Here is an 18233-nt window from a genome sequence, read left to right on the forward strand (position 1 = left end):
ACAAAAACAAAACATTGTTTATGTAGTAGCATCCATTTCCCATCAGAGAGTTGACAAGATTTTTGACAAAAACCTAACGCTAATTCTCGTCTTTCAGGAGAGGACCATCTTCCATAACCTTCCACAGTGTGCTGTGAGGTAAAAATGACACCCCCAAAGGACTGCTACCCCCTTTCCTGTTCGAAGCAAGCCTCCTTGAAGGTTTGCCAAGCTAAGTATCAATTTACATAACTGGAGGGGTTGAGTGTCACTAACAGGGTTTTGACTCAAAGTCCAATTTTCAGCAGCAAGGTATGCCAGGAGAATGTCCTACTTTCAATTGTCTGTTTCATTCTTGTTGCTAAGTTATGCTTTTGTAATTTAAGCATTTCCATTAAAATGTCACATCCAATGACATCTCAGATGAAAAGGTAGAGAAATTTGATAGGAAATACAGAGCATTATAGCAAACTTCATTCAAATACCCAGGCTTGAAATCTAACTTGCTGTTATCAAGTGTTTTGGGAACAGTGCCTGTGGGTCTGCAACTAGAGGAATGGTCCCCAGCTCGGAAACAGAACACAGGAAGATGAAACAGAAGATGCCTGAGTGAAGAAATAAGTAGCAAAACTAACAGGGTCATACTTGCAATTCCCTCCTTTTATTTCAGGGGTTTGGATTTTTCACACCAAGGGGAAGGCACTGTCTAGGGTTGTTGCCTTCACATCTAGGTAAAGCGGCCCACAAAATAGGAACCCATGAAAAAGCCAAGAGGGCAAAAAGAGAACTGGAATTCCAGAGATTTCAATCTCTGAAATGTATTTAGAAACCATGACCTCTCAACTAGCTGAGAGTGGAAATGATAATGAGCTTCTGATAACAGAAATCTCCTATCATCCCATTTCAAGAGGGCATCGTTCCCACCACGGCCATGCCTGAATGAATCTTGAAGGACACAGAAGATCCATATGTTCTAAGACACAACTCAAACCTTCTTCACAAGAGTCCCACAGATTCTTGTGGCTTCTGGAGAGTCTGCGAGGACACCAAGAGATGTATAAGTGGCTCCACATCTCTTTGGCATATGGTCACCTATTTCTCAATATGGAGATGACCTGGGGAGACAGTGTGCAGGGCAGGTGGCTGAAACATCCATAGGAAGCCTATTTTGAACACACACAACACTCCAGCCAGAGGAGACACTTCAGTTAGTCCTTCCAATGGGGTTGTAGTATATATCCAACTCATCCCAATAGCAATGCAAAGGGAACCCTGAACCTGGCACCCAGTGACAGAAGGGTTACTGGCTTTAAACCCTTCTTCAAATGACATCATGTTAAAGTCATCTGCTTTGCTTTTGCCAAAGCCCTCAAATAAATGACAGCACTGCACACCCAACTCATCACCAAAGACTGAACACGCCAAAGGGAAGACGCACGTAGGTCAACTGTTGACGGACTTGGTTAAGCTGTTTCAGATGGGTGTGCTCGAGCCTAGGGAGTCCTGCAAAGAGAAGCACGTGGTTCCAAAGCACAGGAAAAAGTAGAAATTCCCTAGCATCTTTTGCATGTCTTGTGCCTTCCTTCCTTGGAGAGCTGGTCAGGAGTATGGGTATTTAGCCATTTCTCTATTTCCCAAAAGAATAATCAGCAACCTACCTTCGGAGGAGAATTGGAAAAAGAAACAATTAAGCTAGTGAAAGAGAATCTGTTTTTCTCCTTAATACAGTGTTTGTTCATTTTAAGTAAGAGTGAGCTTATGTGATGGTAACCAGCTTGGTGACAGAACGTCTCCAGGTTGACGTGTGGTTCAGCACCTATTACGTCTCGCCTGCTGGAAAGAGGATTCTTTAGGTGAGGGCAGCGGCTGGAACCAGGCTGCCTGTACCCCCATCAGGCACAGGACCCTGGGAAAAAGTCTCAAGAGAGGTAGTTTTTACTTTTATACCCACAATACTATGGAAGTATTGAGTACAAAGAGTAGGTTTCCTTCCCACTCGAAGGCCTTCCGTCTTCAGAAGAGGCTGGTGAAGACTTGAGTGCTCATCTCTCCCTAGTAGAGTCAGGCTCCCGGTCAGAGCACAGAGAGACCCAGAAAAGGGGCCTGCTGCTCTTTTTCCAACTCAGAAGGGGGCAGGATGGTTATACCATCAGGCCCCAGACTTCTTCAGCAGTCATACTGTGAGCCTTCTTGTACCATGTTGACGCAGGCTGAGCCTGGTACAAAATACCCTTAAATGTGATTAATACAAAAAGCTTCCCATTAGCTAAGAAGAGTTATAAACTATATGCACTTATTTCTCCAGAGACAGGAGGGAGGAGAGAACAAGCCAAACAAGCAAGGCTCTTGGTTTTCTTTTCTTTTCTTTTTTTTCGGGGTGGGGGTGGGGGGTGGCACACCTAGATAGTTTGGCGTAACCAGCTACATAAAGCCTGAAGCCCAATTCACTCTGTTTTGATTATGAATGAGGTGTCTTTTATTATCATTTTCCTTGGAAGTAGGAGAGTAGGAGGAAGCTTTAAAATCAAGAATCAAAATACAGTGAATCTGGAAGGCATCTGGGAGCAGAACAGAGACTTAAGACTAATGGACACAGGAAGAAACCTTGCCTTACAACCCCTGCCTGCTGCCCCTTGAATTGTCATAATCCTTGAGTTCAAGGTTGCTAGAGTTTAGGCTTTTCTCTTCATTTCCAGCGATGCCGGACGAGAGAGGACTCATCATTGACGACCTCGGGATCTGGGGGTAGATGCCGGCACCGGAACGGAAGTAGCAGCAGGATGATTAAGATAAGAAGGATGATTCCACACACGCTCATGAGAGTATAGGACACGATCCACAAAATGGGCTCATTCAAAGGCAGGGCAGGGACGCAGTTGCTGGCTATGTCCTCTGTCGAGAAAGGCCCAGAAATTTCAGCCACTGGAGCACCTGCGATTTCTGAGGAGACAGAAGGGGGAAAATCCACAGCTGTGAAATGAGCAGTCCATCTCTATCACATGACAAAAGAGATAACCCTGTGCTTTATCAGCCCAAGTCAAGCCACATCGGCACTCAGGTTCCAAGGGCCCGGGCATCTAAGCACGCACCGAGGGAGGTCTCAGTGGCTGTGTCCCTTCAGAGGGTCCGGTCCCCTTCGCACTGGAATGACAGCATGTTTCAAGGTCTGCAGGTGTTGGACCCACATGGTGGGGAGCAATGTGCAGAAGGGCCCATGAGGAAGCGTCAGGTGATTCGAGGAGGCTGGCAAGGCTGGAGCACTATGCAGGTGAGGGTGTGTCAGTCAGAGCCTGTTAGGAGCTGTGTGGTCATGCTTTCTCAGAGGAGATGAGGAAGGAGGAGTAGAGCAAGGAAGTAGGAAGAGAAGTAGGCATCTAGAACAGAAAACTCAGCCGCACCTGCCAGAATCTCAGGGATTTCCCCTGTGGAGTCAACCTGAGTGCATGCTCCATGGTGGATTCCCCAGTAGGTAGTAACACGCTCACGTCAGCCTGACCCACATTCCTAATGGGTTCCAAGACCAGCTGGGTAAGCCTGGCCCAGGAGACCCTTCCCCATTGCACTCTTGTCATATGTCACATCTCCAGTGTACACAGGACGCAGAATCAAGAGTGGTTAGTGAGTGCAATAGCAGATTCAGGACATAACTGGCAACCAAGAAAAAGCACGGCTACAATTCATCCCGTGACTTTTGCAAACTGACTCTTGAAAAATGTTCTTCCTGGAGAAGGAAGTTGAAGTGATTTCCTTAAGCAGGTTGGGGATCGCCAGTATTTCATCTGTCTACACTAGCCTGATCTGCTCCTTTCAGAAGCAGAGAATTTGCTGGGCATCTCCAGTTCTACCTGGAAAAAGAAAAAGGCCTCATGGCCCATTTACCTGTATTTAACTGCAGAAATGAATATTTAGGTGCCAGAAAATAACACTGCTAAGCATTAGTTTTCCTGTAAGTAAAGCCTCCAGATCCTAAGACCTGCCAAGTAAGATCTTTTATTTTTACTGAGGAAAGAAAAAGTCAAAATAACAATGGAATAACAGTTAAAAGTATGGTTTAAAATGCGGGAAAAGGCAAACTCAAATAGTTTGCAAAGAGGTTACATTTTCTTGTTACAAATGTGGATTTTGTTAATGTGGATCCATGGCTTTTTCTAAATGTGCTGGGAGAGAAAAGCAAGGAACAGAGCCTGCAAATACCTACGAACAGAGGGATGCTGGCCTTCAGTTAATCTAGACACCCAAGTGCCTACAGCATCTTCAGCTACCGGCAGCCTGCCAGGTCCTTTTGAAAATCAAGTTTTGTTGGAACACAGCCACTTTCATTCACTTATGTATTGTCTATGGTTATTTTTGTGCTAAAACAGCAGAGTGGGACAGTTGTGACAGAGACCATCTGGCTCAAAAACCTAAAATATTTACTATCTGGCTCTTTGTGGAAAAAGCTTGCCAATACCTGGCCTATAGCATTTAACAAACATTTTAAATAACAAAAAATAACTCCACTCTTCTTATTACAAAGGTGATACATACGTACAATAGAAAATTTGAAAACATAAGTAAATAAGGAAATAAAAACTCATAAATTCACCACTCAGAAACGTCAATATTCATAGTTTAGAGTATAATCATAGGCATCAATTTTTTAAACAAAGATGGGATCATGTAACACATGCTGGTATGTTCACATTACATGTGATAAAAATCTTTTGATATCACAATGATATTAATTTTCCACAATGCTATTTTTATGACTACACAAAAAACCAAACTATAGATGTATCGAATTTGCTTATCAATCCCTATCTGTGACTACTTAAGTGGTTTTCAATATTTCCACCATTATAAACACTGACATATGAAACATATTGTACCTAAATCTTCACCCATATTCTTATTATGTTTCAGAATGAATAAATAAAGTAAAATATGGGTCAAGGTAGGCTCACTTTTAGGCATCTGGATATACGCTGACAACATGCCCACAAGAAAGGCTGAGCCACTGTGCACACGTGCCCACCAGTACAGGATGGGGGTGCCACTTCCCACTGTCGCACCAGCATCTATAAGGAAGAATGATGGTCCTCAATCCAAGATCATAACGTTTACAATTCTTTGATTACTGGTTGGGGGACCATTTGCAAAATACACTCACTGGCCATTTCTATTTCTATTATAATTTCTATCTTTTTCTCATGGATTTGTAAGAGTCGTTTATATGGTAAAAAACTTTTTTTTTTTGCTGCAAATGTCTTTCCGCAGTAGGTCATTTGTCTTTTCAAAGATTTATTTACTTTGTAAATAGAGACGCTTTAACAAATGCAATTATGAGAGTGAAACATGCTTAGTGCAAAGACAATATCTTCATAGAGCAAAGCACAAAGAAATGAAAAATCACTTGAAACCACATCTGCTTCTAGACAAGATGGAAGAGGAACCAGATTTACCCTCCCACCTGAAACAACTAAAATAGACAAAAAAAAAAAAACATGAAAAAAAGACACTGAAGATATTAAAACTTGAACAAGGAGAGACAGTAAATCCTGAGAGATGGGAAACAGATGGTGTGAGCCGCACAGGTGCCCTTCTTACTGCCTTGAGAGAGTTTCTGGGTTGTGGCACAGAGAAGGGTGACACTGGCGGAGTATGGTGGTCTCCCCAAGTTGGGGAGACAGAGGCAGAAATCCAGAGAAGCAAAGGCTGTTAGAGTTTGCACGGAGAGGGATGCAGAGGAGACAGCTACACAGAGAAATGCCACACATCTCCAGAGGGCCTCCCCTGAGCCTCCAGCGGAGTGCTGACCTTAAAATGAATGAAGGCCAGTGAAAGAACCACTTGGAAGGATTAAAAGAAACAGTGCTTGGAGTTCACACAGGGCTGAGGATAATGCCTATTGCCAATTATTTCCTGTTCACTCTGTTTCCCACAGTGAAAAAAAGAAACACAAACAAACAAAAAGCCAGAAAAACTCACTCAATTCACAGGGTACTTAGAGTACTAAGGGTCCTTCCTCTGTAATAGGAAAGATTAATCATAGACTAAACACTGCTCTGATCCCTCTGATAAAGCTTAAAAAGCAAGACAAAAAAGGATCAAGCTCTTTCTAAGGAACTTAACTGTGACCCAGAACAAATCTCAAGGGTATTTTAGAGAATACAAACATATTCAGTGCCCAACAAGGTAAAATTCACAATGTCTGGCATCCAATACAAGATTACCAAGATGCAAGGAAAGAGGAAAACACAATACATAGCAGGGGAAAACTAATCAGCTAAAACTTAACAAGAAATGACACAGGTGACAGAATTATTAGACAGGATATTAAGACGGTTATTATAACTCTGTTCCACTCAGGAAACTAGAGCAAGTATTAGCCATGTTAAATAGAGACATACAAAACTGTATAAAAAAAAAAAGACCTACATCAAGCTTCTAGAGATTAAAAACTCCATTATGTGAGATGAAAAATACACTGAATGGTGTTAATAGCAGATAATACACTGCAGAAAAAAGACAAGTGAACTTGAAAACATACCAATAGGAACTATCGAAATGAAACAAAGAAAGAGCAAAATACTGAAAAAAATAGAAAATCAGTAAACCATGGGACCACCTAAATGAGAGGAGAGGGTGGGAGACAGAAAAAATATTTGAAGAAACAGTAACCAAAAATTTTCCAAATTTGATAGAAAGTATAAACCCGCAGATCCAGGAGGCTCAAAGAACCCCAAGTATAAGAAACATGAATTGCTAAAACCCAGTGATAAAGAGAAAAATCTTTAAAGCAGAGAGAAAAAGAAATATTATGTACAAAGGAACAAAGAAAAGGATTACACAAGATTTCATGTCAGAAATACTACAAGCCACAAGATAGTGGAGCAACATCTTCAGAATACCAGGGGGAGAAACCCTGCCAGCCTAGAATTCTATACAAAGCAAAAATATTTTTCAAAAGTGAAGATAAAAAAAAATGTTTTCAGACATACACGAGCGGAAAGAATTTATCATAGGCAGACACACACGCACGTGCACACACACACATGCGCGTGCACACACACACACACGCATAATGAAGATTATTGTTTTAAAAAATAAGGATACCTTGCCATTTGTGTAACACGGATGAGCCTGGAGGACATTATGCTAAATGGAATTAGCCAGACACAGAATGACAAATACTGCGTGAGCCACTTACATGTGAAATCTAAAAAAGTCAAACTCATAGATTCAGAGAGTAGAATGGTGGTTGCTAGGAGCTGGGGGGTGGGAATGTGGGGAGGTGTTAAGGCACAAAGTTGCAGTTATGCAAGATGATTAAGTCTGGGATCTAATGTACAGCATGGTGATTATAGTTAACAATACTGTATACATGAAATTTGCTAAGAGGGTATATCTTAAGTGTTCTTACCACCACCAAAAAAAAAAAAAAAAAAAAAAAAAAAAGAAAGAAAGAAAGAAACAAACTACTAACTTGTGAGGCGATGAATATGTTAATTAGCTTGAGTGTGGTAATCATTTTACAATGTACACATATATCAAAACATCAAGTTGTATACCTTAAATATGTATAACTTTTATTTGCAATTTTATCTCAATAAAGCTGAAAAAAGAAAGAAATCATCACCATAGAGCTGCACTATAAAATGAACCAAAGGAAGCCCTTCCAGCGGAAGAAAAATGATATCAGGTGGAAACACTGGACCTACACACAGAAAAGAACACTATAAATTGTAACTATGTAGGCAACTGTAAAATCTTCATTTCTAATAAATACTTAAAAAGATAACTGACTGATTAAAGCAAAAATAATAACAATATATTGGGTGGTTTGTAACACACATCAAAGTAATATGTATGACAATAACTGCACAGGTGACAGAGGGGAGAAAGGGAAGTACACTGTGTAGGTTCTTTTACTACAGGAAGTGGTAGATGTGATAAGGTAAAGGTGGATACTACAAACCCTAGAGCCACTAAAATAACATACCAAAGAGTCATAGCTAATAAACAAGGGGAAAAAAAGGCTCAATTCAAAAGAAGGCAGAGGGGCTTCCCTGGGGGCACTGTGGTTAAGAATCCACCTGCCAATGCAGGGGACATGGGTTTGAGCCCTGCTATGGGAAGATCTCACATGCTGCGGAGCAACTAAGCCCGTGTGCCACAACTACTGAGCCCGTGTGCCACAACTACTGAGCCCATGTGCCACAACTACTGAAGCCCGTGTGCCTAGAGCCCATGCTCTGCAACAAGAGAAGCCACTGCAAAGAGAAGCCTGCGCACCTCAACGAAGAGTATCCCCTGCTTACTGCAACTAGAGAAAGCCCGTGTGCAGCAACAAAGACCCAATGCAGCCAAAAAACAAAGGCAGAAAAAGAGAAAAAAGGGAAAGAAAGAACAGATGAGACAGAGAAAACACATAGCAAGACTGCAGACTTAAACCAAACCATATCAATCATCACATTAAATATAAATACTCTACACTAGGGGTTTGTGGACTTTTTCCATAAAGGACCATGTTAACATGTTAGGTTTTTTGGGTCATACATGATTTCTATCATATATTCCTTTCGATTTTTTTAAACAACCTTTTAAGAATGTAAAAACCATTCTTAGTTCATGGATTTAGCCTGCTGGCTGCTGTTTGCTGAAGTCTGGTCTAAACACCCCAGTTGAAAAACTGAGATTGTCAAACTAGATAAAAAGCAAGACCAAACTATAGGCTGCTTACAAGAAGCCGACTTTAAATGTAAATGCTCAATTATGTTAAAAGTCATAGGATGGAAAAAGATGTATCATGCTAATGCTGATAAAAAGAAACCCAGAGTGGCTATTTTAATATCAGACAGAGTAGATCCAGAGCAGAAGACTATCAGATAAACATGGTAATTTCATAATGATAAAATGTTCAATTCATAAATATGATGTAATTTCTGCCTCTAGCAACAGAATTTCAGAATATGTAAAAGAAGAATGGTAAAAGTACAAAAGGAGGAATAGACAACTTCACAAATATAGTCAGAGATTTCAACATCCTTTTCTCAATAATAGAACAAGGAGACAGAAAATAAGTAAGGATATAGACAACCTGAACGATTCCATCAATCAATTTGACAATTACAGAATACTCCACCCACACAGCAGTATATACATTGTTTTCAAGAGCACATAGGACATTTACCAAGATAGACCATATCCTGGGCCACACTACAAGTTTCAATAAATTTTAAAAGATTCAATTCATACTATGTTCTCTGGCAACAGTGGAACTAGACATCAACAACTAAAAGATAGCTGGAAAATCCCTAAATATCTGGAAACTAAATAACACGCTTCTAAAACTATAAAATGTCTAGAAAAAACACAGGAGGAAATCTTTGTGTCACTGAGGTAGGCAAAACATTTCTTAGCTCTAACACCAAAAAGCACAATGTATAAAAGAAAAATACTCATAAATTTTATTTAATCAAAATTAAGAACCTGTCCTCTCTGAAAGACAATATTAAGAGACTGAAAAGACTGGGAGAAAATATTTGCGAGTCACATTTTTGATAAAGGATTTGTATTCTGAATATAAAGAACTCTGAAAACTCAAAAATAAGAAAACAACTCAATACAAAAATGGGCAAGAAAATTTGAAAAGACACTTCACCAGAGAAAATGTGTAAATGGCACATAAGCACATGAAAAGACATTCAAGACCATGAGTCATTAGGGAAATGCAAATTTAAACCACAATAAGATACAACTAACTACCTGTTAAAATGAAAAAGATGGACCATATCAAATGTTGGTGAGGATGTGGAGGCACTGAAACTCTCATACACAGCTGGTGGAAATGGAAAATGACACAGCCATCTCTGAAAAACAGTCTGGCAATTTCTTAGGAAGTGAAACCTTCCCTCTCCTATGACTCAGCCATTCCACCCCTAGGTATTTACTCAGGAGAAATGAAAATTATGTCCAAGGACTCCTACACTCATTTTCAGAGCAGCTTTATTTATAATAGCCAATAAAACCTGCAAACAACCCAAAAGTTCAACAGGTGAAAGGGGTAAGCCAATTATGATATATCTATGCAACTGAGCACTGCTCAGCATAAAAATTAATGAACTACTGATACATGAGAAAAAGAAATCAATCTCAAAATAATTATGCGAGTGAAAGAAGTCAGACAAAAAGGAATGCATGCTATGATTCCATTCATATGATATTCTAAAAAGTGAAAAGTAATCTATAGTGACAGAAGGCATATCAGTGGCTACCTGGGGTTGGGGTCGGAGGCAGCAAGGGCTGGGGGGCAGGAAGGACAGAAAAGAACAAGGAAACTCTGGGGCATGATGAAAATGTTTATCATCTTGTGTGTGAGGATGTTTTTTTAGGTTGCACACCTAATGTAAAACTTACCAAATTGTACCCTATAACACAAATGGCTCATTTCATACCAATTATATCTCAATGACGCTTTCAAAGAATCAAAAGAACAAGGCAGTCAAAAAAGTAAGTCAAAGAATAACACATGTGAAATGATTGCACTTAGGTTAAAAAAGAAAAACAAAACCAACGCCAGCTCTGCTAGGTACCCAGGGATTTTAGTATTTTAGTATCGTTCAAGTGGAACGCCCAAGTTTATACATGTTTCCATATATGAGACACACACACATCTGCCTAGATTTAAGATGGGGTTACAGCCCAGTAAACCCATGATGAGTTGAAAATATCATTAAGTCAAGATGCATTTAATACACTTGACCTACTGAACATCATAGCTGAGCCTAGCCTACCTTAACAGTGTTCACAACACTTACATTAGAACACTTACATTAGCCTACAGGTGGGCGAAATCATCTGATACAAAGCCTATTTTATAATAAGGTGTTGAGTATCTCCTGTAATTTACTGAATACTGTATTGAAAGTGAAAACCAGAATGGCTGTCTGGGTACAGAATGGTTCTAAGCATATCATCGGTTGTTTACCCTGGAGATTGTGTGGCTGACTGGCAGCTGAGGCTGCTGCAGCCCAGCATCCCAAGAGCATCAACGGCATATTGCTAGCTCAGCCGAAGATCAAAATCCACACCTCAAAGTAAGCTTTCTACTGAATGCATATGGCTTTCACACCATCATAAAGTCAAAAAATCTCAAGTCAAATCACCATAAATCTAGGACCATCTGTACATATATACAAATACAATAAAAATAGTAAAAAAAAAAAAAAAAAAAAAAAACCCAACATCATCAAATTTTCTTTAATGTACATGTGCTATTTTTATAATCAGAAAAGTTATATATATTTTTTAAAGTTTTTGAGAACTAGCCCCAATTTAAGGTTGTGAGACATAACGTATTAACTGGTAACAACAGCCTTCTCACATTTGCTAACCAGCCACCCAATGTTAAAGGAAAGTTGATTTAAAATTACTTCTGGAGAATATTTTCTAGAAATGCCATTCACTGAAGAGCCTGTGTATTTATTACACATACCACTAATTCTGTGGTCACAGAACAGATTTTCACTTTTCACACTGGATCTACTCATGAGAGGTCATAGTGTGCCGTGGCTAAGGGCACGGTCCCTGGGGTGCAAGTCCTAGTTGCTGCTTATGAGCTGTGCCAAAAATTTTGGTCAAGTTACTGAACTTCTTTGCCCCACAGTTTCCGCATCTGTGAAGTGAAGCCAATAATAGCAGAGTCTTGTTGTATAGATAACCAAGTCAACAGGAGTTAAACACTTAGCAGGGTGCCTGGACTAAGGTCAGTGTTTACTAAATGTCAGCTGTTAATACACTGTTACTTTAAATTCTTTCATCAAGGGCTTGGGTTAAAATTTTAATTATGCATTTTCTGTCTTGTCTCCTAGAAGGTCAGGACCCAGCTGATAATGAGTGCCTGAGGAAGACAGCTCCTTTACCAGCTATAAAAATTATAGTAGTCAGGTCTTTTCCACCACAGCATACAAAATGAAGTGACCCGTCCCCTCCCATGGATTAGTTGGTACTGAGATGCTTTCTGAGTGGACGTGGTTTACTTGGAAGAGTGCCCTGGAGTTATAGGACCAGTGCAATGGATTCAGTACCGTTTTGCTCTGAAACCATGTGAGGCCACTTACCATCCCAAAGCCTCAGTGTTCTTTTCTGTAAAATGAGGAAGCAGGGCTGCCTAATCTATGTCTTTGGGGGCCCTTGGTTTGGCATCTTTTGGTTGTACTCTAAGTAGATGGCAGAGGCATATCTCTGAGACTCTGTTCTTAATAGCTAACTTTCCTATTTTTAAACATGAACCAGAATATCCAGTTTCAACCTGCCGCAAAGAAAATTCACAGTTAAATGACTGCCACAATCCATGATGTGTCTCAAATTGTCTAAGCTGAAATCTATACAGTTCTTGGGTGCTAAATGTCTCAATCTATAAAAAGAGATGGGTGGTATTTCAGAAGCTTTGGATACATTAAGAGAAAGCTGTCAATTTTAACACGCTACTATTTTCCTAGCTATAGGACATTTGGTCCAGGCAACAGAGAGGCAGGTGAATGTGCTCCAGTCCCCGGTACCTGTTCCAGGCATGTGCGACTATGTGCTGCAGACCCAGGCTGGCCATCTCCATGACACACCAGACTGCCACCTTGTTTATCTGGCTCTGATCTGAGACCAGAATAGTGACTGTCTGTAGGAGTGGAGGGTGAGTTGAGGAGAAGCAGGGGCAGCAGAAGAGAAGCATCTGGGGATCTTCTTCCAAAATACCCATCAAGCACCCACCCACCACCATTCTTGTATACCTTGGCTGGAAAAGGAGGGGAGGGTGTAGACCATGCATATTTTAAAAAGCTCCCCAGGAGATTCTCATCAAAGAGCTCCCACTCACTGCCCTCTTTCCCACCCCAATCCTTATAGAGAAGCCTAATCCCATAAGCTAAGTGTTGTCTGACAAACACAGATTATTATGAAAACCAAAATAAAGACACTAGGGGAGAAGGGCAGCTCCCAAAGATTTTCAAGTTCTGGTTGGTGCAAAGGTAGAACTTTCTCCTGCTAAACACACAGAAATGAGGACAAAAACAACCCTTAATTTTAAATTTGTAGCTGATCTCAGAAATAGGCATTAGGGCTAGGTTCCAATTCCCAACAAGTTGGGGGTGGACAGAAGACTTGACCCCAGCACCAAGGACATGGGTGCTAGAGATGACATGCCAGCAGAAGTCTGGCCCATCAGTACAGGGAGCCAGCAAAACTCTACCAACAAGGAAGCCTGACTCTGTCTGAGGTTTGAGAAGGGTGGAAGCTGAGTGTAAGAAAGGCTGTCCCGTGAGAAACAGAACCTCCAAACCAATACCTAAATCATGGCTGGCATCTAAATTTACACAACTTGGTGTAGAAACACTACACTTCTCATGGTTTGAAAAACACTCAACAGAAAAATGCAAATTGTTTTACAGGAACATTTTTACAACCCAAAGTGCACTGAACTCTCTCAGATTGGAAAAAACAAAACAAAACAAAACACTCTCACTAAAGATAAGCTCACAACAAAAAATTACAAACCAAGTGAGAAAAAAAAATCCACCAGGAGAGAACAGTCAGCAGACACAAAAACAAGGAGATTAGTTCTCTATCAATGATAGAAAATACAACAATCTGCTTGCATTATACAACAGCTGTGTTTAAAGGGATTAAAAACTCACTAAAATACCAACAAGATTATTTCTTTAACTAAACAAGCTGATTCAAAAGTTCATAAAAACCACTGTAAAGCAATTATACTCTAATAAAGATGTTAAAAAAAAGTTCATAAAGGATTAGAAAATTAAGACTAGCAGGGAAGTTTTGACAAAAGAACAATAAAAGGAAACTAACACTATACAACATATCAATGGAACAAAATAGGGAAATAAATATATATCTCCCAGGGCTTCCCTGGTGGCGCAGTGGTTGAGAGTCTGCCTGCCGATGCAGGGGCCGGGGGTTCGTGCCCCGGGCTGGGAAGATCCCACATGCCATGGAGCGGCTGGGCCCGTGAGCCATGGCCGCTGAGCCTGCGCGTCCGGAGCCTGTGCTCCGCAACGGGAGAGGCCACAACAGTGAGAGGGCCGTGGACCGCAAAAAAAAAAAAAAAAAAAAAAAAAAAAAAAAAAAAAAAAAAAGAAAAAAAATCTGTATCTAGATATATCATGGTGAAAGTTCAAAATGCTAAAAATTTAAAATAAAAGAAGTCTCAACAGTACCCAGAGAGAAGGAATAGATTACCCTTAAAGGTATAACAACTGAAACTCACTGGAGTCTTTTCACCAGCAATTATGATGGCAGGAGAGTAATAGAATAGCATCTCCAGAACACTAAGGGAAAACGGTTGACCTAAATTCCACACACAGCTAAATTATGATTCAAGAGGTGTGGCAAAATAAAAATTACCTTTCACAAACTTTTATAAGAGAAATCCTAAAGTACATTCTGCAGCAGAAAGAAAAGTGCTGTGTAGTGTCCCAGTGAATGGAAAGATGACCATTTATTTATCCATTCTCCTTTGAAGGACTTTGGACTGTTTTTAGTTTGATGAAAATGATAGTTTTATGTAATTATCACGAATGCAGCACTTTGGTTAGTTTTATGAATGAAGCTGTTTCTGGTCAAGTCTTTCAGTGGACATACACGTTCATTTCTCCTTTGCATATAGCTAAGAGTGAAATTTGCTGGGTCATTGAGTAGGAGTATTTTTAACATTAGCAGAAACTGTTGAGCAGCTTTTTAAAATTCATACTAAACAATGTCAGCAACTAGGAATCCCTTAATTCGGAATTGGAAGGGACTTCCACAAACCTAACCCATCCATTATGCTCAATGGCAAAGTATTTTAATCACCCCCATTAAAGTAAGGAGAAATGTCCATCACTATTTTCTATTCAATAGTGTCTCTAAAAGCATCAGGAAAAGAAAAATAACTAAAAGATTAGAAATGCTAAAAAGCGTATTATATGCAGATCATCTACCTTTCCAAAGTGAATCCAAGGGATTCTAACAACTATTTAAAAAACGGAGAATTCAGCAAGGCGGCTGGACAGAAGATGACTACACAATAAAATGGAAAGCCTGTATACCAAATAATCCATTAGAAAATACAATTTTAAATAATCTCATCTATAATAACAGTAAGCGCTAAGAGGTATCTAGTAATAAGTATACGTGTAAGACCTTTTTAGAGAAAACCACAGGACCTTGCTGTAGGACATCAAAGATGACCTAAACAAATGAGATTTAGCAAATTTGATGTCTTCTCAAGTGAATCCTTAAATTCAATGTAGTTCTGATCAAAATCTCAATATGATTCTTCAGGGATCTTGACAAGCTGAATAACAGGATAAAAGTAGCCAGGACAGTTTTAAAGAAGAATAAGGAGAGTCAAACACCTACCAGACATTGAATCTTATTATAAACTACAGAAATTAAAACCATATGTTATAGCACAGAGATATACAACTATCCCTGTTGGGACAGAACAGAATGCTCAGAAATAGACCCAGATATATATACATGACAAAGAAATTATTAAAATTCAGTAGGTACCTTGCAAAAAATATTTAACCTGAATCTAATCAAGCCTCTAGTCCTAAGTTTCCAGGAAATATGAATATGATATCAAACAAAAATGTGAAATGGTACCATCAGGAAACACTCAGATGAATCTGAGTATGATACATTCTATAATACAACTGGCCTTCAAAAAAAAAAAAAAAACAAGCTAAGGAAAACATTTTGGGGACAACTGGGGAAATTTGAATATGGCTTAGATATTACATGATATTAGGAAAATACTGTTACCTTTTTAGGTGTCATATTGATATTACGGTTAGGTAGGAGAATGTACTTATTTTTAAGAGATGAACGATGAAATATTTAGGGGTGAAATGTCATGATCTCTGCAACTTATTTGCAAATGGTTCAGCAAAAAATATATATATACACATACTGATACATGGCAAAATGTTAAAATTAAGCCTAGATGGTCAGTATGCAGGACGTTATTGTATTATTTTCAGTCTTTTTTGTATATTAAATTTTTTTACAATAAAATATTGAAAAAATAAGTGGGAAAACATATATTCAATGCTGAGAAAATTCAGTGGCCTCATAAAAATTAGATTCCTACTTCACATTTTAGAAGAAAATGAAACAAAAGTATAAAGTACCTTTAGAAGAAAAATAATCTCTATTTTTTTAGAGAAAGGAAGAATTTCTCAAATAAAGTACAGAATAGAAGCTATAAAAAGGGATTAGTAAATTTTACTTCATTAAATTAAAAATGTAAATAAAAGTCACAAAACCCAAGAAAAGCCAGAGAGATTAGGAGAAAATATGTGCCATGCATATAACCCAGACAATCAGTATCTAAAATATATAAAGAACTTATGTATGTCAATAAAGAATAATTAGAAAAACATGCACAAGCTGTTCATAGAAAAATTCACTATCAGAGAAAAAACTTAACCATCCCATAGACATATCAAAAGTTATGCCATCTCAGGAACAATTAATGTAGCACTATTTCACACACATATTGGCAAAAAAGAAAACAAAACAAATATGATAATACTTTGAGGGAATGAAAATTCTTGTATGACTTTGGTGGTCCAGCTACTTGGAAGACAAATTAGTCAGCAGGCAGTAACACTGAAGGCTGGCATAGCAAATCACCTAGAAATTCCATTTCCAGAAGATCTCACTCATGTGCACAAAGATGTTCAACACAGTTGAAATATCAGAAACGACCCAAATGTTACTCAAGGCCAGAGTGGGTAAATAATCTGGGTATATTCTCACAATGGAATACTACACAGCAGTCAGAACTCATTTCAACGTGGAAATTCTACCAAATGTAAAGTTGAGCAATCAGGCCAAGTTGACAAGGAATATGCACAGCACTAAGGCATTCATATAAATTAAAAAATGCCAAAACACCAAAACAAACGAACCTACGTTTTGGTATAGGTACTCATTTATAAGTATACAGTAGGCAGGTTCTAAGATGACCCCCAGTGACCCCTGCTGCCTGATAACTACTCGGTGTAGTCCCCTCCCAAGTAGTATAGAACCAGGGCTGCTCTGTGTGACCAGAAGAGTAGGCAGAAGTGATAGCACGGCACTTCTAAGATTAGGTCATAAAAGGGCTGTGGCTTCTGTTTGGGGGACTCTGTTGCGTGCTCTCTCTCTCTCTCTCTCTCTCTCTCTCTCTTTGGGATCACTTGCTCTGGGGTGATCAGTGTCCTACCTTGAGGACATTCAGGCAGGCCGGTGATGAGGTCCAGATGGTGAGGAAAGAGGACTCCTGCCAACGACCACGTGAGCGAACTTGGAAGTGGACCCTTCAGCCTTCAGGTGGCTGCAGCCTCACAAGAGACCATGGGCCAGAACCACCAGCTACGCCCCCTCTCAATTCCTGCCCCTAGGCACCTGCACAAGGCCATGGAATGCTGCTAAATTGGGGGTAATTGTTATATAGCAATGGATAACTAATCCAAGGTAGTTATAACCACAAGGTGAAATTATAAGTGTGCAGTAATTAGGAGAAGAATATACACAGATTTCAGGATAAAGAGTAATTCTGGGGAAGGCAGTGGCATGGGGCTATATTTATGTTTATTTCTATGAAAAATTTTTGAAGAAAACATAACAAAATGTTAGCATTTGTTTAATCTGCGTGTTCCCAAGTGTGTACATAATACATGATTTCTTGCAATTGAAAACATTTTGTTATTTAAAACATGCTATAACTTAAAAATAAACACTTTTAAAGAGAAAAAGATAGGCAGGGTATCTCTTCCACTTACTATGGTGCTTTATTTAGACCACTGTCTAGCTCCTAACTGCTGCCCTGAGGGAAGTAATTACTTTAATGGCTAAACAATTTGCACTAAAGAGGAGACATATCAAGAGTATATTCCCACTGCTGGTAAAATCTAATGTTTAAGTACCAAGACCTTAAGTACACTAAAAAAAAAAATAGCCACAAAAAAGTTGTATAAGAGCCACCTGACAAAGAATTCATGATGAAGTGAAAGAGATGGTCTGCTTAGAGACACTTAATATTAAACTATTTGTAACAGTAATTCACTCGGGAAACATACGGTAATTACACTCTCTGAGGTATTAAGTAAAGTGGATGATATAACAGCTGTTGCCATCATAACATCTACTTCAATGGTATTTAACAAGAGAACAGAAACTGTGGGGAAATTGCTGCAGTTCTTAGATCCTCTGGGTTAGAAGAAGGGAAA

The 18233-nt window shown here is 39.3% G+C and overlaps 1 protein-coding gene across 2 annotated transcripts in view; it reads right to left on the reverse strand.

Annotated features, from left to right (window-relative positions):
• Positions 1-2441: 2441 nt before the first annotated feature.
• BACE2 (beta-secretase 2) overlaps positions 2442-18233 on the reverse strand; it is an 81588-nt gene continuing 65796 nt past the window's right edge. Inside the window, exon 9 of one of the 2 annotated variants that reach the window (XM_007452877.1) lies at positions 2442-2919. In XM_007452877.1, the coding sequence (XP_007452939.1) occupies positions 2666-2919 (254 nt within the window). In that variant the 3' untranslated portion in view covers positions 2442-2665. The remainder of the gene's footprint in view (positions 2920-18233) is intronic. The other variant, XM_007452878.1, reaches the window with a different exon arrangement.

Source organism: Lipotes vexillifer, unplaced genomic scaffold, assembly GCF_000442215.2.
Source record: "Lipotes vexillifer unplaced genomic scaffold, Lipotes_vexillifer_v1.1 scaffold478, whole genome shotgun sequence".
NCBI classification, from domain to species: Eukaryota; Metazoa; Chordata; class Mammalia; order Artiodactyla; family Lipotidae; genus Lipotes; species Lipotes vexillifer.